At 39.9% G+C, this 27,350-nt stretch overlaps 1 protein-coding gene across 1 annotated transcript in view; it reads left to right on the forward strand.

Moving 5' to 3' along the window:
• SACS (sacsin molecular chaperone) overlaps window positions 1-18,275 on the forward strand; it is a 58,387-nt gene extending 40,112 nt beyond the window's left edge. Inside the window, exon 10 of the mRNA XM_075198841.1 lies at window positions 4,700-18,275. Within this exon, the coding sequence (XP_075054942.1) occupies window positions 4,700-16,245 (11,546 nt within the window). The 3' untranslated portion in view covers window positions 16,246-18,275. The remainder of the gene's footprint in view (window positions 1-4,699) is intronic.
• The last annotated feature ends 9,075 nt before the right edge of the window (window positions 18,276-27,350 follow it).

Consider the following 27,350-nt stretch of genomic DNA (forward strand, 5'->3'; position numbering starts at 1 on the left):
AAAAAAATGAGATTTACTCATAAAGTAAAAATGTCTTTAACAATATATTGTATTGCATTGTAGCACAACAGCTTCTATGGGGATACACAGGTGGAGTACAGTGTGCTTGTAGAATTGGTTTTCTAAAGAATGTTGCAGTGTCATATCGCATCCAATTTTTTTTTTTTTTTAAATCTAACGGAAGTTTGGATTGTCTTGAAAGATTTTCTATAATTCCATATAATTCCAGTACTAACTATTTAGTTGTATTTTCTTTCAAATATATAATACATAAATAAATGCACTAAAGATTATTAAACAAAGAAAAGGAAAAAAAGGCCCAAATTGGCAAAAGTTGCATTGGTAAAAAAAATATTAATATTTGTTTCTAATATGAGAAATGAAACTGTAAAAAATTGAGCTTTTAATTAAGGTTTAAAAAAACCAATGCTAATGTCAAAATTGTCTTAAAGACTAATTAACTGAGATTAAGAAACACAATTTTTTTATTAAAAAGAAATAAATTCTCAAATTTTCGTTCATTTGGAAATTTGACTCTAGTTACCATTTTTAATATTTTTTTTAAAGATAAAAATGTCACTTTTGTCAATTTAGCATAATATTTTTTAGGCAATATTAATTAGTGTTCATTTACATTTTGAATGTAAACACCAGGGGGTAAATGTATGAATCTCCGGATTCTTCATCTCCGGCGTGTTAAGCCTCTTCAGCGCTTAAATTTAAAGCGGCGCTGCATTGTAAAGGGAAACTTCCCCTTACAATGCAGCGTCGCTTTAAATTTAAGCGCTGAAGAGGCTGAACACACCGGAGATGAAGAATCCGGAGATTCATACATTTACCCCAAGAAGTGAAATTTTGACATATGAAACATTAACCTAAACTTCTAGTAACACATCTAATAAAGACAGAGATACAAATATTTAACTAATGGTGGTTAGAACTGTAATTGGAAATACAATATGAAATATCATGGAATATCAATTTGCGAACTCCATGGCTAAAATGGTTATTATACTTAAAAATGATGTTGCCTAATTTAAATCATTATACTGAGTACCACAATTTATTAGAATAACTCCTGACATTAAATATGACTTTTGCCTGAAATTGCACGTGGAAGACTTTTAATTACACTGTTGCTGCCATTTGACAGATTGGCTCTGAATAACTGATCTATTTTGTAGCAACATTTGTAGCTGTCGAAACAGACCATGGACTACATTGATTGTTTCCGTGGGTACAGATGTTGCTGAGGAGGTCATTATTCACAGTTTGGCAGAAACAGTGCGTTTTTGAGCTTTAGCAGACAATTTCAGTCAGAATGTAGTTATTCTAGTAAATTGTAGTAAATAGCACAATTATGTTAATTAGACAATATTATTTTAGAGTGGAGTTTACCCTTTAACCTTTTGAAGTTCTATGGTGGTCAATAATAGCACAATTTAATTTAGTTCTTTCTGCTTTCAAAACCAGGGATATCCGACTGACAGATCTAAAAGGCTTTATTTGTGACATCTATCTTTCCGTTAAAAAGTCATAGTGCATTATATCATTTTTAATATGGAATTTTGCCCATATGCCTTCTATATATCTGTCCATGAAAAACATAAACACCAATTCTGCTTAATGTAAACTAGTGGATACATATGCAAATATGTAGCTCTTCTATTACTCTGTATCTGTATTCAAATGGTTGAGTTTCATCAATGTGTAACTACAGTAGATTACAGTTCTCTAAACCCTGATGGGGTTTGTCTAAAATTGAGGTTTAAAAAAAATTACGTGACCTTTTTAAGTTAAAAAAAAAAATAATAATAAAAAAGAAATTACGTCAAACCGCAGAGAACCGGTTGTTTTAAATAACCGCCGCTCGATAAATATACCTCTGAGTCTTAAACTGTACACTAAAAAGACATGTACTTCTTAGGTAGGAAAGTCACCTGACTAATCTGCAGTTTCAGTATCTATTGATCATATGGGAGTACAGTTAGTAATAACATGCATGAATGCTGTGTTTTTAAACTGGAAATTCCATGTTGAGAACTACTTAGCATGGAGTTGTGTTTGTTTCCTGCATGCATTAGTTTTTTTGTCTTTACTTGAGTTGAGTAGGGAATGACCCTTTTTTGCTGTAGTTTTTTCTTGGATAGTTCACAATTTACTTATGAAACCTAACTTAAAATGGCCGCTTGCTGAGATATATATTATAGTGCTACTATCTCTTCTCCCCCAACCTCTCCCCTTCTTTAATATACCATGTGTCCAGCTCTCTCTGCCATCTCCACAAGGTCTACCTAAAGTCAGTATATCCAGAACAGATCTCCTCATCCCCTCCCCCTTACACTTACACACTCTCCTTCACCTTCGGTGACTGCATACTCTCCACTGTCCACCACACCCACTTCCTTGATGTCACTCCTGACTCCACAGTCTCCACTCCTCACATCCAATCTCTTTCGCAGGCCTGTTGCCTCTACCTTGACAATATTGCCATACTTCAGCCCTTCCTCTTTCTTATACGCAACCAAATTTCTTGTTCAATCTCATCATCTCTTGCCTCAACTACTGATACCTCCTCCTAACTGGCATTCCTGTCACCTGTTATCCCAGCTATTGTCGTTCCTAAATGCCATGGCATACCTTGCGTCTTAACAGCCACCTCACCAATCTGTCACTCCATACACTGACTCCCCATACCCTGTAGAATCCACTTCAAACTCTTCAATCTCACCCACAAAGCCTCAACAACACCTTCATTTTTTACATCTCTGAATTCAAATCCATGTGCACCCCCCTTTGATCTCTTATATTTCTTAGATCTGCTTCTGGAGTGAGCCTCATATCCTCTCTCATAACTGTCTCTCACACTCTTCTCCAAGATTTTCCCATACAACTACCCACCTAAGATATTCCCTGTCATGCCAACCTCACTAGATTGTAAGCTCTCACGAGTTGGGTCCCTTCCTGCCTTCTCTACCTTTGTATGTCCTTGTATCACATTTTAAGTACACTCTGTATTTCCTACTGTATAGCACTGCAGGCTATTGAGGAACTCTACAATTAAATGGTAAATAATAATAGGGATAGGTATAGACACAAAGTGCGGAATTAAGATCATGTAAACATTATGGGGTAGAGACACTGGCTTGACAGTGTTAGTAGTAAATACTAAAGTCTCATTACCCTATTTATAAACAATATAATAATGTAATGAGGTGTCAGATGAGGTGTCACAAGAGAATAGCTTATGGACAGTGTTATTAATAAATGTATGTATAATTACACACTAAATACAGATCAGAAGGAGCTACCAGCGTAAAATGCGCCAAAATCCAGGCATAGTTTTATTTGGTGCTCACATGCAGTATGGAAATACTTATCTTACGCAAAAATAATAGACATACATCCAACTCTACATGAGCCCCTGTGTGTGTTTATGCGTGTAGTGTGTGTATATGTGTCGCACACACCAGTGTGGGTCATCGGCCACCCACTTTTCGATGTGTGTGGCCCACTTAAGCCTCAGCCTGCTCAGCACTATTGTATGGTTTTACAATTTAAGACTGCAGTATTCTATATATATTTTAATATATTTTATATTCACCATGAAACATTAAAATGCTAAATTGTCATCCAGCATAGTTGTTTGCAGCTCTATCAATTACAATTCCTAGGTGTAAGAGGTTTTTTTTTCAATTACCTTGTTGTTAGAATTGTTTGTGTTGCTAGCTGGGACAAATGAAAATATATTTTTTGCAAAGGTTTTACATGAGATGAACCATTTTACCAATAATTATTTTAGTTAAGCTTCTGTACAACTCATGCCCTTTATGTCCTTCCCACTCTCCCTGGTCAATCTAGCAGTCTGACTGAATAGAGCAGAGTAGAAGTGCTTCTTTCTATTTTACTGGATGGATTGAGTTCAGCTGTGATTGCATTAATTTAAACATTGTGGTGTCTGTGCAGTTCGCAGGTGAAGGAGAGGGTTCCAGGTGAGAATTTTCAGTGTTATGTTCACTCCCTAGACATAACGCATTTGCATTTATTAATAAAGGGGCTGATTCCGTTTTGATGGCAAATTGGAAGTAAATTTCACTTAAAAAAAAATAGCACGGAAAAATAGCACATATCCACCCATGTGCAGAGCCGTACATATCTTGACCTATAACAGGTGCAAAAGATACACATCCTAACAGGCATATATGCGTGTTTCTGCAGGTCAGCATGAGCCATATTTGCGTAACCGATTTTACGTTACTCGGCCAATGTTAGAACGCCCTTCTCTTCCTCGTTCTGCCTCTCCAGACTAAGGTGGGCAATAGTGCCGGAATTATGCAAGACTGCATACACTCGTATGCATGCGCCTATTTTCTGCAAGATACGCTATGGAAACTGGCGTACGTCCCACTATGTATAAGCCCCAATGTATGTATTTAATGAAGGGAATGTGTAGTATGTAGCTTGGTAATGTCAAACTTGATTAAGTAAAAGTAAGTCAAGTAAAAGTTGGAAAAAGTATGGAAATCATGTTTATCTTTTATAATAATTTAGGAAAGCATATTCATGAATATTTCATGGTGCTCTGTCATTTAAAACCAACTTGAATTTTTTGCTCTGAATTTATTTTTATTTTATGTAAGCTTACTAGACAATTGTGATAATTGCTGATTCCTAACATGTTTTTTTTTTCCTTTTACAGGAAGACCTTGTACCCAGCTCCAACTCTTGAATCCTGAACGTTTTATACGTCTTACTAAAGAAATCATGAATACAAAATGGCCGACGAGAGACTTGGTGGTAAAATGGCTCCCAGGCAAAGACAAAAAACATCCTTCAATCTCTTGGATTAAAATGGTCTGGAAACTGTTATATATACATTTTTCGGAGGATTTGACATGTCTGTATGACATGCCACTTATTCCAACAAAACTACTGGAAGATGAGGAAACCTCGCTGGAACTCATTCGTCTGAGGACACCTTCTCTTGTCATATATGATGATGTCTCTGACATTCAGCTGCCAGAAAATTTGCCTGAAATTATTACAAATCTTGGTGGAATTGTGCTAAGGCATTTAGATCCGGTCATACAGCATCCTCTTCTGAAAAAATACGTCCATCCTCCCACACCTAGTGCTCTTCTACAAATAATGGACAGGATGTCTCTTCAGAAACTCTCCAGTCAGATTTCCTCATTGACCCCAGTTCATAAAGACACACTGCGGAGGTTCCTTGCTAGCCTAACGGACATAAATGAAAAAGAAAAAAAAATCATACAGGAATTAATGGTGTTTAAAAGAATAGAACAAACGTCAGACCAGAAGAACTCGTATGTGTTCTTACGAGGCTGCAAGGTTCTTCATCACAACGCTAGGCTTCCTCCAAACACCCGACTTTCCTTCCCTGTAATTGACAGCAGTGACGAAGAAACTATCCGATTGACCAAGATGCTGAAAGTAGAACTGCTGAAAAGCACAGACTGCCTGAAAATTATCTTGCAAGACATAGACAAAGGTTTTTATTCATCTGAAGAAAGAACAAACATCATGCTCTGGGTTCTGGAAAATTTGACTTTTTTAAAGAGTGAAAATCCTGTTGTAATTAGCTGGTTGTCGAGTCTTAAATTTTTACCTGTTTCCAAAGACAGAATCGTTTCAGCAAATGAACTTTTTGACCCGGAGATACATGTCCTCCAGAACCTTTTTTGTTCAGAAGAACAGTTGTACTTTCCTCCTGCTGCTTTTACGTCTTCAGACGTTTTGCATTCCCTTAGACAGATAGGTCTCAAGAATGGCACTCATGTTTTAGAAAAAGACCTTGTGCAAATAGCAAAGAAAATTGAGGCTTTGCATAGCGGATCTGGAAAGAACGATGATCTTGTTTTAAAAAAGGCAATCACTCTTTTGACAGTTTTGAAAAAAGATTATAAACTGATACAGTCACCTGAAGCAAAAGCCATATTAAAGAAGATTAGATGGATACCTGCTATAAAAGAACGGCCACCAAATTATCCCAATTCTTTGGTTTGGTTGGGAGACCAGTTCAAACTGTATGCTCCCGGAGATATGTGCAACTTGTCCTATGCTGTTCTGGTGGGGTCTTCTGTTCCATTGGTGGAAAACATGCATGACAACATTGAGAAGGTCCTTGGTATTTCAAAAGTGCCTAGCATTGAAGCAGTGTTGAAACATCTAAAAGTTGTCGTTGACTGGAATAATTCCAAAACAATTACTGATGAAGACTATTATCAGTTTCAACACATTTTACTGGAAATCTATGGATTTATGCAAGAGTGTCTTGAGAAAGGCAAAGAACTGTTTAAAGCACTGCCGTTCCCTTGGGTTTGGACGGGCAAAACATTTTGTTCTCCAAAACAAGCCATAATTACGTCTGTACACAGCCTCGACTTACAGCCCTTTTTGCACAACATACCAAACACCATGGTGAAATTTCACAAGTTGTTCAAATTTTGTGGTTCAATTGAGCAGCTGACACCTGAACATATCTTTGAAGTGGTTGAGACAATATATGAGCGAAGCAAACAGCCCATGAACAAAGAGGAGAACCAGCAGAATACTAACATTATGCTGAACATTGTGAGATGGATGTACAGTCATCAGATTGTAGTGAGTCTAGATAAGCCTTTACCGGTGCATTATAACAAAGACCCTACTAAACTTGTAATGAGACCCATTCATGAATGCTGTTACTGTGATATCAAAGTGGATGATCTGAATGATCTCCTTGAAGATTCCGTGGAACCAATAATATTGGTACATGAAGACATACCAATGAAGACAGCAGAATGGCTAAATGTGCCATGTTTAAGTACACGGCTAATTAATCCAGAAAATATGGGATTTGAACAGTCAGGGCAAAGAGAACCTCTCACCGTGAGAATCAAAAACATTTTGGAAGAATACCCTTCTGTGTCCGATATCTTTAAAGAACTCCTTCAAAATGCAGATGATGCATCAGCTACTGAGTGCAATTTTATGATTGATATGAGAAGAAATATGGATATAAGGGAGAATCTCCTAGATCCGGGAATGGCGATATGCCATGGCCCTGCTTTGTGGTCTTACAACAACTCTGAGTTTACTGACAAAGATTTTTTGAACATAACTCGACTTGGAGAATCCTTGAAAAGGAGTGAGGTTGACAAAGTTGGAAAGTTTGGCCTCGGTTTCAACTCCGTATACCATGTCACAGACATCCCCATTATAATGAGTAGAGAATTTATGATCATGTTTGATCCAAATATTAACCACATTAGCAAACACATCAGAGATAAATCTAATCCAGGCATCAAAATTAACTGGAGCAAACAGCAGAAAAGACTCCGTAAATTTCCCAACCAATTCAAGCCATTCTTGGGCGTTTTCAATTGTCATCTACCGCTTGCTGTAGAGACTCCTTACAGCTACAAAGGTACACTTTTCAGATTGTCCTTCAGGACACAGCAGGAGGCTAAAATGAGTGAAATTAGCAGTGCCTGCTACAACACTGCAGATATTTATACACTTGTGGATGAATTTAGCTTGTGTGGTTACAGACTAATACTCTTCACTCAGAATGTAAACGCAATGGTGTTGAAATACCTAAAGCCTGAAGAATCTGACCCAGATTTAGCACAAGATACAGTAACTATAAGAAAATCCGTTTGCACCTCAAAAGTTTTAAGTCGCTCAACAAAACTACTGAAGGAAGCTGCTAAAGTAATGCACAACTGCAACATTACAAAAAAATTTCCAACCGAAATGCCGAAATCATTGTGCATTCTGCAGATTGTTGTTCAAGAGTTTCATCATGTGTTCAGGCGAATAGTTGATCTTCATTCTCCTTTATTCCGTGGCCCAGAGGATGAGCCAGCTAACATATATGAAATGACCAAGTCTGGACAGAATAAGAGAATGACAGAGGAACTGCCACAAAAAACTTTGGACTCCTCTACCTGGTTCATATGTTCTTGTATGGATATAGGTGAAGCGTTAAAGTTTGCATTAAGTGAGAGCGGCAAGAGACTTGGACTTGTGCCCTGTGGTGGTGTAGCAGTGATGTTTTCTGAGAATCAAGATGGGAAATGGACAGTGAAACAATTGTCCAGTAATGTTGGAGAAGTTTTCTGCTACTTACCTCTCCGGATAAAAACTGGGCTTCCTTTACATATAAACGGTTGCTTTGCTGTGACTTCAAACCGAAAAGAAATTTGGAAAACAGACACCAAGGGAAGATGGAATACAGTATTCATGAGACACGTCATTGTTCATTCTTATCTAGAGGCTCTTTGTGTTTTAAGGGATATGTCTATCAGTGGAGAACTGCTCAACTATAACTACTACTCCGTGTGGCCTGATCCTGACTATGTGCATGATGACTTTTCCATTATTTGCCAAGGACTATATGAAGACATTGCAAGAGGGAAAGGCAAGGACCGCATTAAAGTATTCTCTGATGGAACATCCTGGGTTTCTATGAAAAATGTGAGATTTCTAGACGATTCTTTACTTAAGAGACCAGATATTGGACCTGCTGCTTTTCAGATTTTTTTGAAGTACTTAAAGAAGACTGGCTTAAAAAACCTGTGTGCTGTCGAACTACCCTCCTGGGTTAAATTGGGGTTTGAGGAAGCAGGATGCACTGATGTGCTTCTGGAGAATACATATTCCGAAAGGCAGTTTTTTTCTGAAGTGTTTTTCCCACATATTGATAAAATCCAGCCCGAGTTACGGGACCCATTAATGCTCTTTGTTTTGAATGAAAGGATACAGGCATTTAGTGAAATTCTTCAAGTAACACCATGTATTCCATGTTCCAGTGATAGCCATCCATTGGTTGTACCTTCAAGACTAATCTATCCAGAAGGTAGAGTAGCAAAACTATATGATGACAGTGACGGAAGGTTTCCCTTTGGAACATGCCAGAATTACTTAAACCCAGTCGTGTTGGTAAAGCTAGTGCAACTCGGCATGGTAAAAGATGACATTTTATGGGAGGATTTAATTGAACGTATTGATTCCATTCCACAGATTAATAAGAGTGATCATGCTGCAGCTTGCTTGAGAAGCAATATCATTTTAAGTCTGATTGATGAAAAACTGAAATTGAGAGACCCAAAGGCTAAGGAATTTTGCCAGAAGTGTCAAACTTCTCCTTTCCTGCCATTTTTGACCAAGCCAGCAGGGTTCTCTTTATCCTGGAAAGGAAGTCACTTTAAAACTGAGGAAATGCTGACAGCTACTGAGCTGTATACAGCTGAGCACCAGGACGTAGTTTGTCTCTTGAAACCAATTCTTAATGAAAACTCTCCTTCTTTTAAGGGTTGTGGGTCCATATCATTGGCAGTCAAGGAATACATGGGTTTACTCAAAAAGCCATCACCTGAATTAGTAATTGACCAATTGAAGGAAGTTGCTAAATATCCAGATGGAAATACCCTGTACCAGGAAAACATCACAAATTCCTGCTATAAATTTGTCAATGAAGCCGTTTTGCTAAATGAAGCCACAAAGACTGTGGTTGTCTCCGAATTAAAGTCATTTCCTTTTATTTTTGTTGAGGGCATCTATGTCACTGCGGAAAAAGTTTCCTTCCAACTGAATTTTGACGCAGCACCGTACCTCTATCAGATGCCGAACAAATACAAAAATAATTTTCGGGAACTGTTTGAATGTGTCGGTGTGAAACAGACCTTCAAAGTGGAAGATTTTGCATCAGTTCTTGAAGCTATCAAAAAAGAAAATATGAGCAGAAAAATCTCGGAGAATGATTTCCAACTTTGTAGACGCATTGTTAGTGAAGGAATATGGGGACTTATCCGGGAGAAAAGCCAAGAATTTTGCGAGACAAATTATGGTCAAATACTTCTTCCAGATGCCAATCTCAATCTACTTCCAGCTAAATCTTTATGTTACAATGACTGTCCATGGATTAAGGTTAAAGACACTGCTGTGAAATATTGTCATTCTGACATTCCAAGGGAGGTGGCTGTAAAGCTTGGGTCAATACCAAAAAGACACAAAGCTTTGGAGAGATATGCTTCTAATATTTGCTTCACTGCACTCGGTTCTGAATTTGGGCAGAAGGAAAAACTTACTAGCAGAATCAAAAGCATCCTGAATGCTTATCCCTCAGAAAAAGAGATGCTAAAAGAGCTTCTTCAAAATGCAGATGACGCAAAAGCCACAGAAATATGCTTTGTCTTTGACCCAAGGCACCACGTTTCGGACAGAATATTTGATGAGAAGTGGGCACCACTGCAGGGTCCTGCCCTTTGTGTATTCAACAACCAGCCATTTACAAATGATGATGTGAGAGGCATCCAGAACTTGGGAAGAGGAACAAAGGAAGGTAACCCCTGCAAAACTGGACAGTATGGCATAGGATTCAATTCAGTTTACCACATCACCGATTGTCCTTCTTTCATCTCTTCTAATGACATTATTTGCATCTTCGATCCTCATGCACAATATGCCCCAGGGGCAACGTCGCTAAGCCCTGGTCGCATGTTTCGAGATTTGGATGCTGACTTTAGAACACAATTTTCAGATGTGCTAAATCTATATTTAGGCGATCATTTTAACCTTTCCAATGCTACAATGTTTCGATTTCCACTCCGGAATGCTGAAATGGCAAAGAGCTCTGAAATTTCCCCAGTTCCCTGCTCTGATAGGATGGTCCAGAACCTTCTTGATAAGTTGCGTACAGATGGCGCTGAACTTCTTATGTTTTTGAATCATATGGAGAAAATTTCCATCTGTGAAATAGATAAGTCGAGTTGTGCGCTAAAAGTGTTATATTCTGTCAAAGGGAAAATCACTGATGGTGACCGGCTAAAACGCAAGCAGTTCCATTCATCTGTCATTGACAGCGTTAAAAGGAAAAAGCAACTGAAAGATATACCTGTTCAACAAATTACTTACACTATGGACATTGAGGACACCGAAAACAACCTTACGACTTGGTTGATTTGTAACCGTTCCGGCTTTTCCAATATGGATAGAGTGTTAAAAAGTGTGGTATCTGCTCACAAAAATAAAGACATTACGTTGTTTCCACGAGGAGGAGTTGCAACTTGCATTACTCATAATTACAAGAAACCCTACAGGGCATTCTGCTTCCTTCCTCTTTCCCTCGAAACAGGACTTCCTTTTCATGTCAATGGACATTTTGCTTTGGACTCGGCAAGACGCAATTTATGGCGAGACGATGATGGAGTTGGAGTAAGAAGCGACTGGAATAACAGCTTGATGACTGCCTTAGTGGCTCCGGCGTACGTGGAGCTGTTGGTGCAACTAAAAAAGCGAAATTTTCCTGGCACCGATCCTACGATCTCTGTTTTGCACAATACACCAATTCATACCGTAAAAGACATTTTGAAAAAGTTCTTAGCCTTCTTTCCTGTAAACAGACTCGATTTACAACCTGACTGGTATTGTCTTGTGAAAGCTGTTTACGCTTGTATCTATGCAGATTCTAAACGTCTCTTGCCTGTAGTGCGAGCTCCAAATGTTGACTCTTCAGAATCGCAATCAGCTGTCATCATTACATGGGTCAACATGTCTGCAGTGAATTCTGGCAAGCCATTCTTTGACAATTTGCTGCAAGATGAGTTGCATCACATGAAAACTATTGAATACAACATAACTACCCGTAAAACAGTAGCCGAAAATGTTTATAGGCTTAAACATCTCCTCTTAGAAATTGGGTTCAACTTAGTTTACTACTGTGATGAAACTGCTAATCTTTATCATTGTCTAGTTGATGCCAACATCCCAGTTAGTTATGCAACTCCCTCTGACGTCCGCAACTTCCTGATGACTTTTTCGTCTCCAGATACAACCTGCCACATTGGAAAGCTACCTTGCCGCCTTCAACAGACCAACCTGAAATTATTTCACAGTTTGAAACTTCTTGTCGACTATTGTTTAAAAGATGCTGAAGAAAATGACATTCAGATTGAGGGACTTCCACTTCTAATTACTCTGGACAATGTCTTGCAAATTTTCGACTCAAAGAACTCAAAATTCCTAACCACTTACCATGAATTAATCCCGTCTCGGAAAGATCTGTTCATGAACACTCTTTATTTGAGATACAGCAACATTCTACTTTCGAGCAAAGTAGCAAAAGTCTTTGACATCAACAGCTTTGCTGACTTGCTGTCATCGGTTCTTCCCAGAGAGTATAAAACAAAAGTCTTTGTACCATGGAAAGATAACTTTGCAAGTGAATCGTGGCTAAAAAACGCTTGGCATTTCATCAGTGAGTCAGTTAGCGTTAAAGATGACCAAACTGACATGTCCACAATATTTGATACAGTTATAGAAACATTAAAGGACTGGGCTTTATTACCAGGAATAAAATTCACTGTTTCACCTGGTCAGTTGATCATTCCAGATGGGGACGTGTTGCTACCATTAAGCCTGATGCATATTGCAATATTTCCGAATGCACAGAGTGATAAAGTATTTCATACATTGATGAAGACTGGCTGTATTCAACTGGCATTGAATAAAATCTGCTCAAAAGACAACATATTACTTACTTTGTTGGCAGGACATACAGCAAATATAGATAATCCATTAAGCATACTCAGAGCTATACAACACATGATTCAGACGTCAACATTCAGGACTGAAAAAATTGCTGAAAATGACTTTGATGCACTTTTAATGTACTTTAATTGTAATCTCAACCACCTGGCATCAGAAGGTGCTTTCAACATTTTGAAGTCGCTTCCATGCTACAAGTCTGTCAGTGACCGTTACATAACCCTTTCAAAGTTTGGGACATGTTATGTTCTTACAAAGAGCATACCAACAGCCGAGGTGGACAAATGGTCTCACTCATCGTCCTTTGCTTTTCTTGAAGAGAAAATGCATTTGAAAGAACTGTACAGTGCACTGGGATGTGTTCCTGTGGATGATTTAGAGATTTATTCAAAACACCTGTTGCCAAAATTTGAAAACCTCTCCTACAATGCTAAATTAGAGCACTTGATCTACATAAAAAATCGATTGTGTAGCCTTGAAGAGACTTCTTTATTGAAGGAACAACTTTATGCAAAACTGGCAGAACTGGCCTTCATTCATGATGCCAGTGGGCGCCTCAAGGCTGCAAAGCACTTCTATGATCGGACTGTCCGAGTTTTTGAAGTGATGCTCTCTGAGAAAATGTTCATACCTTTGGATTTCTTTAAGAAACTGGAACAAATTACAAAGCCCAAGAACCAATCTGCTTTCTTCCTCTCATGGATCGAATTTCTTCGCAAAATAGGCCTAAAGTATGTCATTTCTCAACAGCAGTTGCTGCAGTTTGCAAAAGAGATCAGTATGCGAGCCAATGCAGAAGGTTGGACAAAGGAAGTGTTGCAGAACGCTGTCGATGTCATTCTTTATCACGTCTTCCAAGAAAGAACAGATTTACTCTCAGGAAACTTTTTAAAAGAATTATCTATGATACCCTTTTTATGCCCAGAACGAGCGCCTGCAGAACTTATACGCTTTCATATACAGTATCAAGAAGTAAATGGTACACTCCCTCTGATAAGATTTAATGGAGCACAAGTTAACCCAAAGTTCAAGCAGACAGATGTAATGCAGCTACTGTGGACATCTTGCCCAATTCTTCCTGAAAAAGCAACTCCTTTAACAATTAAAGAACATGAAGGAAGTAGCCTCGGTCCACAAGAGCAACTTGAACAAATTTTAACGATGCTTAATGTTAATGTGGACCCGTCTCTTGACAAAGTTATTAACAACTGTCGAAATATATGTAACATTACAACAGTTGATGATGAAATTGTAAAAACAAGATCAAAGGTTCTGCGCAGTATCTACGAATTCCTTAGCACTGAGAAAAAGGAATTCAAGTTCCAGCTGAGAGGAGTTGCTTTTGTAATGGTTGAAGATGGGTGGAAACTTCTAAAACCTGAAGAGGTTGTAATCAATTTGGAATTTGAGTCAGATTTTAAACCTTACCTTTATAAACTGCCTCTAGAGTTAGGAACATTCCATCAGCTGTTTAAGAATTTAGGCACAGAAGATGTTGTTTCAACAAAGCAGTATGTTGAAGTCCTTGGTCGCATTTTCAAGAATTCTGAAGGAAAACAGTTAGATCCTAATGAAATGCGCACTGTAAAGAGAGTGGTTTCTGGCTTACTGAAAAGCCTTCAGAATGATTCAGCTAAAGTACGTAATGACTTTGAAAATATTCGGGACCTCGCACTTTATCTGCCAAGTCAAGATGGAAGACTCGTCAAGTCCAGCATATTGGTGTTTGATGATGCACCTCATTACAAAAGCAGAATTCAGGGAAACATTGGGGTTCAAATGCTTGTTGATATGAGCCAGTGCTACATGGGAAAGGATCATGGTTTTCACACAAGAATTATAATGCTCCTCCCTCAAAAGTTAAGACCACGACTTCTCAGTAGCATACTTGAAGAACAGTTGGATGAAGAGACACCTACATCCTGCCAGTTTGGTACATTGTGTTCTTTGCAAGGTAGACTTCAGTTATTGCTGTCTTCTGATCAGTTTATCACTGGACTTATTAGAATTATGAAGCATGAAAATGACAATGCATTTTTGGCAAATGAGGAAAAAGCCATAAAGCTTTGCAAAGCATTGCGAGAAGGTTTAAAGGTCTCCTGCTTTGAAAAGTTGCAAACCACATTACGGGTCAAGGGATTTAATCCAATCCCTCACAGCAGAAGTGAAACCCTTGCGTTTTTGAAGCGATATGGCCATGCAGTGATATTACTTTACATACAACACTCCGACAGCAAAGACATTAATTTCTTGTTAGCCTTAGCAATGACCTTGAAATCTGCAACAGACAATCTCATTTCTGACACATCATATTTGATCGCTATGCTCGGATGCAATGACATATATAGAATAAACGAGAAGCTTGACAGCCTAGGGGTTAAATATGACTCATCAACTGAGCAATCTAAACTTGAGCTTCCTATGCCTGGCACTCCAATACCAGCAGAAATTCACTATACGCTGCTCATGGATCCCACTAATGTTTTTTATCCAGGAGAATATGTTGGGTACCTGTTGGATGCTGAAGGTGGAGATTCATTTGGAACATACCAACCAACATATACATATGCGTTAATTGTTCAAGAAGTAAACAAAGAAGATGACAACTCGGGTACCCTGGGCAAGTTTTACCAGATAGATATTGGATATAGTGAATACAAGATTGTTAGCTCACTTGATTTGTACAAGTTTTCTAGGCCAGAAGAGAGTGCTCAGAACAAAGAAAGTGCTTCCTCAACACCCTCAAGCCCAACAGAATGTCCACCTCCTGGCCCTAGGACTGCATCTTCTTTTCCTAATAAAGAAAGTAATAAAACAAACTCTGCCAAACATCAGTCACCTAAAAAGATAAAGTTACATTTACCAGAAATACTAAAAGAGGTTTCTGCTGTAATGGATCAGGCCTGGAAGCTACCTGAATCAGAAAGAAAGAAGATAATTAGAAGACTTTACCTAAAGTGGCATCCGGATAAAAATGCAGAAAACCTTGACATAGCAAATGAGGTTTTTAAACACCTGCAAAATGAAATAAACCGACTCGAGAAGCAAGCATTTGCAGACCAAAATGCTGAACGAACAGCAAGAAGGACCTTTACAACGCAGTCCACCAGGTTTCAATCAGACAAATTTTCTTTTCAAAGGTTTTATTCATCTTGGAATGAAGAAGCAACGAGCCATAAGTCTGAAAGACAACAATACAATGAAACATTTACTTCCACGACAGGGTCTTATAATTCCAAACGTTTCTTCGTGCCACCTACATTCAAGTCAGTGGGCAACCCTGTTGAAGCTCGGAGATGGCTTAGGCAAGCCAGGGCTAATTTTTCAGCTGCAAGAAATGATCTGCATAAAAATGCAAACGAGTGGGTGTGCTTCAAATGCTATCTCTCCACCAAATTAGCGTTGATTGCAGCCGACTATGCTGTTAGAGGAAAATCGGACAAAGACGTAAAACCAACTGCACTTGCACAAAAAATTGAAGAATACGGCCAACAGCTAGATGGTCTTGCTAAAGACGTTCAGACTTTAGAAGCCTATGGTGTGGACAGCTTAAAAACTCGTTATCCAGATATGCTTCCTTTTCCACAGATTCCAAATGACCGATTTACTTCAGATGTTGCCATGAGAGTAATGGAGTGCACTGCTTGTATAATAATAAAACTTGAAACATTTGTACAAAATAAGATTATTTAAAGTTAAGAACATATTCTTCTACAAATGCAAGTGCAGCAGATCTAATTATAAAGCCACATAGCACAGAATGTCCTTCACATAAAGCCACAAGAATGGAGTTTACTGTGAAGGTCTCTTATGTAGTCTGTGGGAAAATAAAAAAGTAACCATAATATATCACTTATTTAAAAAAAAAAAAAGCAAAACATTATTTGCAAGGCTCTTGTTACTTTTTAAACTGATTATGTAGTATCATACAGCATCTCTCTAGTCTGTGAGAAGTAATGCCATCCCATTCACACCTTATCAAATGTGCAGTTTCACATGACTCTTTAACAAGTTTAATAGCTGAACTTTGTTTTATATAGAGGTTGCGCTTGACATCATAATGTTCCTGCACCAGTATGGTGGGAGCCTTACATCACTAGTCTGTGCTGTTGGGGGACCCTACTCCATCCACTATCTAAATATCATGGGGTGTGCCTTCATTGAGGCATCGGCTGTTTCAGGCAGCAAGTTTTGGGGGCAGCAATATAAAGAGACTTTATTTAGAATATACCAATTTTCTTGATGAAAAAGTATATATTAGTTGTGTTTTGCCTTATTGCTAATAAAAATGACACTACTTGCCCTTAAACTACGTGATATTCGTATACAAATGTTTATGGTAGTTTTGCCACTTCAGTCGCCTCCTGAGGCAGGAGAATGGCTAAGCACACCCCTTTCAGTCTCTAGCTTTTTGCTTGGCTCCATTCCCCATCTCAGATCATGGTCCAGTCCTGACCTCACTTGCTCAGACACTAGTGGACACAATGTCAGACTGTGGTATGAAGGGCCCACCAGGGAAAATAGGGACCAGTGAAATAACTGGAGGGCATGTGCCAATAACAAGAGAGGGAGGCGTGGTTAGAACTTAACTTGTCCGCCCTCCAACCAGCGCACTCCCTTTCCATTATACCTATTGTGACTTAGGATACGCAACACGGCCCTCACAATCCTCAAGGTTATTACATTAACCCCCTTAAATAATTTGTGCTGCTGAGAGAATTTCAAGGGTCTAATTGGCTACATTGTTTTCTATCCCTGACCACTCCTACGTGCCCATGGAAACACTATTTTGAAGACAGATAACAATACAAGGTGATCTAACCCTAGTCTTTTAGACGTTACAAATGAAGGGATCTCAATTGAAGACACATCCTACATTGTACTGAACAAAACCCTACACTTTTAAAATGGAAGAAAAAATCAGACTAAGCTATTTTTTTAGCAGATTCATTATTTGCTCAAATGATAATAATGCAGTATCTGAGCTTTAAGGCAACATGTGTAATGTGAATATGTATATACAATTGATTGTCTGTTATTGTGCATACTATAAAACAGCACTTTATGTAACCAAAGCTAAGTAGCATATTAGACAATCCCTTCATGCAAAAATGTCGTATTTGTTTAGTCTCAGCATTGCTATAGATCAGATTCCCATGTTAGCTATTTTTTCTCAGCCTCCTTTTGTGTTTCAGTAGGTTTTCCTAAACATACTGCTATAATCAGCTGGATCTGGTTTTGATATTGCAGTTCCGAACTAATTACAGTTTTCTAATTTACTGCAATCTCATGGCATATTTTTGCCTATAACTGCCTTGCTTTTTTATCTGTCTTTGCATTTTATACTGTGCAAAGCTGATTTTCATTGCATCTTTTGGAATACACGCAATATACAATGAAAAAAAATACATGTTAATAATGATCAGAGAAGTGCACTGAAATTAGCTTTGTTATCTTGTCAGTTGTTAAAATGCTGGAGCCTTAATAATTGTTATGTTTCCATTTTTTATCTAGAACAAATGTATAAAGTATGTAGATTTGTTTTAAGTTATACTTGTCTCATTGTATTGGGTATTGCATCAAAAATTAGGCTATTAGTTAATTCAAATTTTGTTTTGTTTCTTTTGTACAACCCTTAAAATGCTTTTGTTTCATCCATGTTGGTCATTTGTAATAAAATTAAAAAAAGGTCATACCGGATTGGTTGTTTCCTTTAATATCCATTTTCCTTGTCTATGAGTATTCTATCTGTCTGTCTATCTGTCATCTATCTAGGACATAGGAAGTGCCCCTCCCTGCTTCCTAACTTGTGTTGAGCAAGCAGAAGAGGCGGCGTCTTTTGCTTTTATGTGTCTTGCCTATGACATCATTGCGCAGCGCTATACTTCCAGCCAATTGCAGCAGCCAGTGACTTCACAGGCAAGAAGCTGTCGGTTATTGCTCCTCCATGTCAGCGACGCACCATGTCAGTAATTCACTGTTTTAGGCGCCCCCTAAGCTTTGTCGCCCTAGGTCGCTTAGAAGTAGCACTGGCCCTGCTTTTATCTATTCATCCATCCAACCAACCCGCTCACTTCAACGTTCCCTGGACTTCTAAGATGTTTTATACGCATGGTGCACCTCCTGACAAGATGTTTATTTATAATGTTAAGGTTATTATCATCTTTAATTTATTAGGTGCCTTTGCTTACTACAATGCTATAAAATCATAGCAATATCAGCATGCAATGACAGAAAATGAAGTAGCCCCGGACGAACCTCAAATATAGCAAAAAGGATGTGCTGTATCAGTTGCTTAATGACCATGAATGTAGCAGCCACTAAGCTTCTTTGTGATAACACAAAGTGCATTGAGGAATACGTATAGTTGTGTAGTGTTACACAAGTGTGGAGAGCAGAAATGATAGAGGGTGGAGTTTTCTATTGAACTATATTTAGACCTGGTGTACTGTTGCCTGAAGATGCATATTTTCAGGGAACAATTAAAACTTTGAAGGCACTTGGGGCAAAGTAATACATTGCAGAGTATAAAGGCAGCAACAGAGAAGTCCTGTAGGTGGTGGTGGATAATTGGGTAGGTATCTAGAGACTAGTGTAGATATGTAGGATGGTGCAACATACATTGTGGAGAGCTTAGTAAGTGTGAAAACATATTTGAAATGGAGCATTGGAGGCAATGAGTAACCCTTGCCATGGGCAGGAACACAAGTTGGCTGAGGAGACAGCTAAGAGACATTGAGAAGGATACAGTTCAGTGTAGGAAGTGTAGAGTTTGATATTGTCAACATAGATGTGAAATTCACCCAGTCTTCAAACCCACGTCGCCTCTTTGCCACTTTCAACTCACTTTTCTGCCAACCTGCAGCTCCTACCCATTCCTCCCTCACAGTCCATGACTTTGCCACCTACTTCAAAGACAAAATCGACACCGTTTGACAAGATATTTTCTAATACCAAATTTCACACACTCTACCCACCTTCATCTATACTCCCCAATCCACCCTTATTTAATTCTCTTTAATAACTGAAGACAAAGTCTCTGCACTCCTTTCATCTCACCCTAACACCTGTCCCCTCCCAACTTATACACTCACTCTACCCCATTGTATGCCTATCTCTAGCTCACCTTTTCAACCTGTCTCTCGCCACTGGCACAATTTTATCCTCTTTTAAACATGCGTTCATCTCATCAATTCTAAAGAAACCATTTCTGGATCCAGCCTCTCTCTGCTCCCCTTTGCCTCCAAACTTCTTAAGCGATTAACTGCCTGTCTAGTTTTCTCTCCTCTCACTCCATTCTCGACTTTGCGGTCAGGTTTCCACACCCAACATTCCACTGAAACCGCTATCACAAAAGTGATCAATGATCTACTTACTGCGAAGTCTAAGGGCCCTTTCTCATGTGCATTCTCCTGGACCTCTCTGCTGCTTTTGACACTGATGATCACCCTATTCTCCTATATACCCTTCAAGCCATTGGCCTTTGTGACATAGTTTTTTCCTGGTTCACTTCCCTCCTATCGAACTGCTTCTTTAGTGATTCTACTTCTGGCACATCCTCCTCTCCACTCCCACAATCTGTTGGGATCCCACAAGGCGCTGTTCTTGGCCCTTTACTTTCTTCACTGTAGACCTCTTCTTTTGGGAAACTAATTTGCTAATTCAGACTCTAGTATCACCTCTATGTTGACGACACCCAAATCTATATCTCTACCTCCAGAGCTGTCCCCTATTGCATTATCTTGTGTAACCAACTGCCTTTCTGCTTTCTCCCAATGCTACCTAAAGAACATGCCCAAAACAGAACTTATCATCTTCTCTCTTGCAGAGTCACCACCTGCCCTCAAATCTCCCTCACTGTCAGTAACACCACAATTCCCTCAGTCTCCCAAGCCAGCTGCCTTGGTGTCACACTTGACGCCGCCCTCTGCTTTATTCCTCACATCCAGACTCTCTTCCAGTCCTGTTCACTTCACCTTAAAAACATTGCCAGAATACGTCCTTTTCTTACCCAACATGCTACCAAATCTCTTATCCATTCTCTCATCATCTCCCATCTTGACTATGCAACCTCCTGCTATCTGATGTTCCAGATACCCATGTATCCCCACTTCAATATATCCTAAATGCTGCTGCAAGACTGATCTTCCTCTCTCACCTCTCCAGATCTGCTGCACCACTTTACAAATCGGTACACTGACTCTGTGTCTTCCAGAATTACTCACCTTTACTTACAAAACCTTCAACAACACTACCCCTTCATACATCTCATATCAAAATACTCGTAATCTTAGATCTACCTCTGACCTGCGCCTTGTCTCAGCTCTGGTAACCACCTCTCACTCCTGCCTACAAGACTTCTCCCGTGCTGCTCCCCACCTATGGAATTTCCGACCTTCAAATCTTTAGATACGCTCTGAAAACACATCTCTTGTTTAGAGCTTACCTTATCACCGATGATACTATTCACACCAATGCACCCTCACAACTGACCCACTGTGAGCCATAGTCACTCCTGTTGTTCCAGCTGTGCCCTCTTCCACTTAGAATGTAAGCTCTCTAATGAGCAGGGCCATCCATACCCTTTGTTTTCATGTCTGCATTTATTTGGTCAACCTTGTATGTCCCTGTTTTATGTATGTACTGTTTTCCCTACTTTATGGCACTGTGGAGCACTGTGGCACCTTACAAATCGATAGCAATAATAATAATATTGGAAAAAGACTTGCTGACTATGCTACAAAGGGAGAAGCGTAATAGAAGAGGAACCAGGACTGCACTCTTGCACATTCCAAATAATAAAGGATGCAAGGAAACGCTGAAGGAATAGTTAGAGAGGGGAGAATGTGAACTATGGAAGGGTATAAATAGTTATCATGACTTAGGGTTGACTCTCCATTGAAAGATATTTGAAATGTAATAGACTAATCTCTGCCAACTAGATAGGTGAGATTAGCAAGCTTATTAAAAATACAATTGCCATTCATTATAATGATTAGAAATATAAAAATGCAATGTATTATAGAAGTTTGAATACATTAATTAACCTCTTAAAAACCCAAAGGTGGCTTACACCTCAATGACCTATTTTCATTTTGTTTTCCCTGTGTCTCTTTTTTTAGTTCTTAATCTAACATATTTGTTTGGACATATAAGGGGCCCTCCTTATATTTGTTGAGAAGGGATTGACATAATTATATTTGAAAGTGTACTGTGATGGAATGTGTAAGTCTGTAAAACACATTTGGATATGGGGATCGCCACATGAAAGCAAAGTGCTTTCCTTCAAATTTAAATTATATTGTATAATAAGGAATTGTACGTTCTACTGTAAAATAAAAAGGATATTAGAAGTCACCTTTGTGGCCCGTAGCCTTGTGCTTTATAAGGACGTTGAAATACTTGTGACTTCTAACATCTTTGTATTTTGCAGCAATACGTATCTTTTTCCTATTTTCAATTTGTCACACCGTGACATCACTAGTTATCAAAGATAACTTATTTAACTATGGTAAGGGCCGCCGAGAGGGGGGGGGGTACTAATTACCCGGGCCCGGGCATGTCAGGGGGGCCGGCAGGGCCCTTGCGCTGCTGATTTTTTAATTTTTTTTTCAAAACGTTTTTTTTTCTTTCTTTTTTTCTTTTTGCGGTGGGGGGGGCTCAGTCGTTGGTGGGGGGAGCAGGCTAGTTTTAAAAAAAATCAAACATACTCACCTGATCGCGGATCCGGCATCCCTCCTCTCTGCTGCTCTGTGCTCTATTCAGACTGTCTGAATGCCGGGTGTGATGTCATCATGTCACGCCCAGCATTCAGTCAGTCTGGAGCAATGGAGCACAGAGCAGCATAGAAGACCAAGAAAGGAGAAAAGGTAGGTGAAGGAAGGAAAAGGAGGGGTGGCACAGAGGGGTTAAAAAATGGGGGGGCAGCATGACAGGGGTTAAAAAATGAGGGGGGCACAGAGGGGTTAAAAAACGGGGAAGCAGCATGACGGGTTAAAAAATAAGGGGGGCAGCATGATAGAGGGGTTAAAAAATTAGGTGGGGCACAGAGGGGTTAAAAAACGGGGGGGGGGGGGGGGGGGTGCCACAGCATGACAGAGGAGTTAAAAAATGAGGGGCACAGAGGGGTTAAAAATGGGGGGGCAGCATGACAGAGGGGTTAAAAAATGAGGGGGGCACAGAGGGGTTAAAAAACGGGGAAGCAGCATGACAGGGGTTAAAAAATGAGGGGGGCATAGAGGGGCATACAGGGGTTAAAAATGGGGGAGGGCAGCATGACAGGGGGGTTAAAAAATGGGGGGGGGGCAGCATGACAGAGGGGTTAAAAAATGAGGGGGGCACAGAGGGGTTAAAAATGGGGGGGGGGCAGCATGACAGAGGGGTTAAAAAAATGAGGGGGGCACAGAGGGGTTAAAAAATGGGGGGGGGCAGCATGACAGAGGGGTTAAAAAACGGGGGGCAGCATGACAGAGGGGTTAAAAAATGAGGGGGCACAGAGGGGTTAAAAATGGGGGGGCAGCATGACAGAGGGGTTAAAAAATGAGGGGGGCACAGAGGGGTTAAAAACGGGGGCAGCATGACAGAGGGGTTAAAAAATGGGGGAGCAGCATAGTATAGTGTGATGAAGGGGGCAAAAGTAGCATGGAGGGCGCAGTGTGATCATAAGGCATGGCGATGATGAAGGGGCACATTATTGTAATATTGGAGCTGGAGGAAGGCCTAATTATTAATCGTGGATGGTATTGATTTAATGCCAGGGTTGTTTGGAATTATCTAAATGTAGCTATTTTTTTCCAAATAGGGCCCCCAGCATTCCAGGATCCAGACAAGCCGCAACTAAAGAAACATGCAGCAACAGGTGGTGAAAGTGAGAAGAACAGGTAGGAGAGAGCAGGACAGTATGTGAAATGTTGTGATTCTAGTAAGGACAATGTCAATTTTTGGTGAATGTTGTGCCCAATGTAAGGTGGAGGCCAAGACTGAACTCTTTATGTACACACTGCATTTTTCAGGAGTCAGGAGTGCTTGGACATATGTGACGTTCGGGCGAATTAAGAGCCTAGTGATTTTGATGTGTTAGCCACGCCCCAATGGCGCATTTGCCACGCCCCCAAATGCATGACCACACCCATGAAAAATTGGCGCATTTTTTTTTACCATACTCAACTATGAGGGGGGCCCCATGAATTTGTTGTACCGGAGCCCTGAATTCCTCTTGGCAGCCCTGACTATGGTGGCCACGTTAGTACATCCCTCATCAATGACACTGTCAAATATAATATACTTTACATTCGTTCATATGTTGAGAACGTACATTGGGACAATTGATGAGACAACATAATGTAACGCTTATAAAACATTAGCTAGCAGCTCATAAAAACTTCTGTAACAATAACTTTAGTTATAAGATGACCCGATTCCCTGAGGTCAAATGCAGAGGGGACAGACAACAACGCGGGACTATACAAACTACTGAGATAGAAGTAGAACAATTAGATAGGTGACCTGTATTTGTATGAGGAGCATTTTACTAATTATTTGCCTCAGGAAGAGGCTGATGAATATGCAAATTCTTTGTGACAAATTGTTAGAGTGGGCATTTTATCCCTGATAACTGAATACAAGTTATATTTTATTACCAAAAAGTAACTCGGTTTTCCACCCAAACTGCTTAGTACAGGCGAAGACTTTAATTTACCTAGCTAGTGTTAGGAATATATTGTGTGACTTGGTTGTGTCATTAGAATTATGTTAGAACTCACATTTATATGTGTGCCTTTCTATCTGTAATTAATATATTAACTGTTGTATTTTATTCTAACTTATTTATATATTGCCAATTAACTTTCATTTGCATCTAATGGTTTTATAGTATCAACTTACAGCTCCTACCACTCTTAATTATTTTTTTAATTTTTATTTATTTTTTTAATAAATTTTTACTGGATTTTACATAATAAACATAATAAATATAATGCACAATGAAAATCACATTACTAGTTAGCTCCTGATATATATAAAGTGGAATACATTCAGATTACAATAGGAGCATGTATACAAGTTTATCTCAAATAATAAAAAAATAAATATACCTCGCCCCCTGCTGACCTCGCTATCACTGTCGACAACACCTCTATCTCCCCTGTCCCCCAACTTCGCTGCCTCGGTGTCATCCTCGACTCCTCTCTCTCCTTCGGCCCCCACATTCTCTCTCTCGCGAAATCCTGCCGCTTCCAGCTGCGTAACATCGCTCGCATCCGGCCCTTCCTCTCCCAGGATGCCACCAAATGTCTTATTCACTCTCTGATCATCTCCCGCTTGGACTACTGCAACCTCCTCCTTACTGGCCTACCCCAATCTCATCTCGCTCCCCTTCGATCTGTTCTTAACGCAGCCGCTAGGCTTATCTTCCTTTCTCGCCGCTCCGCGTCTGTCTCCCCCCTCTACCTATCCCTTCACTGGCTCCCCTTCCCCTTCAGAATCCTCTTCAAGCTTCTCACTCTTACTTACAAGGCCCTCGCCAACTCCACTGCACCCTACATCTCCACCCTCCTCTCTATTCATGCTCCTTCCCGCCCTCTCCGATCAGCCAATGACCGTCGCCTCTCTTCTCCCCTGATCACCTCCTCCCATGCGCGTATCCAAGACTTCGCCCGCGCTGCCCCCTCCACTGGAACAAGCTCCCTCCTATCAGAACCTGCCCTAATCTGTCCAGTTTCAAACGGGCTCTAAAAACCCACCTTTTTCTTAAAGCCTTCCAGTCTCCCACTTAACTCCCTACCAGATCTTCTGCCTCTTCTCCTTCACTCCCCTTCCCTTATCCTCCTTCTCTCCCTCCCTCGTGTCTCTCTGTCTGTCTACCCCACCCCTTAGATTGTACGCTCCTTCGAGCAGGGTCATCTTTCCTCCTGTCTTCACCACTTTAACTCTGCTCTCCAGCTACCTTGCCCTCCTCCTCCCCATTCCCTCTTGCTCCCTCCTCTCCTCTCTGGGGGTTTCCCTGCCCTCCGTGCCCTCTTGGGCTCCGCCGTATGCGGGACCTTCCCCTCTCCCCTCCACCCGCCCCTCTAGCTGTGCTTTGAGATCTCGGAGTTACTGTGCATTTTGTTTACTGTATCGTGCTGTCTCACCTTGTATTGTACTTTGTTTGTCCCTGTACGGCGCTACGGATACCTAGTGGCGCCCTATAAATAAAAATGAATAATAATAATAATAATAATGACAAAACAAGAACAGATAACTTAAGGACAGATAGGGGTTACTAGATGAAAAGGAGGAAGGGGCAGGGAAAGGAGGGAGTAGCAGATCCATTTTTAAGATTCGGAAAACAAGTCTCTATCAACCAGAGGTTCCAAATGATGAGCTTTGTGTGTGTATTAAAAATAAATTAAAATCTATTTAAGCTGGAAATAAAATCCAACCATGGATCCCAAATTGTGTAATACATTTACAATTTATTATCAGCCAAAAGAAGCATATCATCTATTGACCTGTAGAATTCCAGTCTTCTAAACCATTCCTGAATTGTAGGGGATGATGTAGATCACAAATGATTGCCTTTGATATAAATAAATGGTGGTGGTGATGATGATATGAGAAATTTCACATAAAATTTCTTAAAGTCTGACGGGGGCATGTTTGTTTCATGAAGGAGCCAAAATGAGGGAGAATCAGGAATGGTCTTCCCAGGATTTTTTGAGAGAGAACAACAACTTGAGACCAAAAGGGATGTAATGGAACAGTCCCACCATATATGTAAGGGAGTGCCAAGAGCTATATTACATCACCAACAGGTATCAGAAACTCCTTGATATATTTTAGATAAGTGTGTGGGACATCTGTACCACCTTGTGAGAACTTTATATTGAGTTTCCAAAACTATGACACTGGTCGAACATGCACGAGTCATCTGAAAAATGTTATGCCAATCAGAGTCTTTTACCATAGATCCAAGATCAATCTTCCAGTCCTTAGTAAACTTCGGTAAGGAACTGAAGAGAACCTCTACCAGTAACATATATAATTGAGAGCAGATGTCGAGTATAAGAAGACACTTGACTATTCTAACTGCTAATTAATAAATACACCTTGTTTGTTTCTGCAAGTTTGTGTGTTATAGGGTCTATGTTTGTGCAAGTTGACCCTGGTGGTCAACATCCACATCCCCACAAAACAGCTGACGAAGACTTGGGTGTGGAGGCACCACTTCTGGAGAACTGTGAGAGATGCACATGCAAGCATACAACACGCCTTAACACCCATCCTCATCTGTGTGAGGGGGTACCTCCCAGTATTGCATATTGCTTCTCAAGGCATATATGGTAGGAGTGGTCCTACACTGGCTTAGGAGCGGAATGTTCAGTCCAGTGGTATATGGGACATATAGCCACCAATGGATAGCCTGCTGGTCACTTATTTGTTCTGTTAAGAATAACAGGGAAATAATGTCAAGATGTTTCAAATATAATTTATATGTACCGTATTTCCCCATGTAAAAGACGCACCCATGTATAAGACGCACCTTAATTTTGGGGCCCAAAATTAAAAAAAAGATGTATTACATAAAGTACACTAGAGGAGCCTGCAATTTGTCACAGAGCACACTGGAGGAGCCTACAATTGTCACAGAGCCCACTGGAGCTTGTAATTTGTTTAGATTCACTAGAGCAGCTTACACATTCAGACCAAAATGAGGCAATGAGCGCTACTGCACAGTCTTGCTGACAAGAGACAAGTCACGTAGACACGCCCCAAGCGTGTCTACGTGACTTGTCTAATGTCAACAAGACTGTGCAGCT

Source organism: Mixophyes fleayi, chromosome 2 (genome assembly GCF_038048845.1).
Source record: "Mixophyes fleayi isolate aMixFle1 chromosome 2, aMixFle1.hap1, whole genome shotgun sequence".
Lineage (NCBI taxonomy): Eukaryota > Metazoa > Chordata > Amphibia > Anura > Limnodynastidae > Mixophyes > Mixophyes fleayi.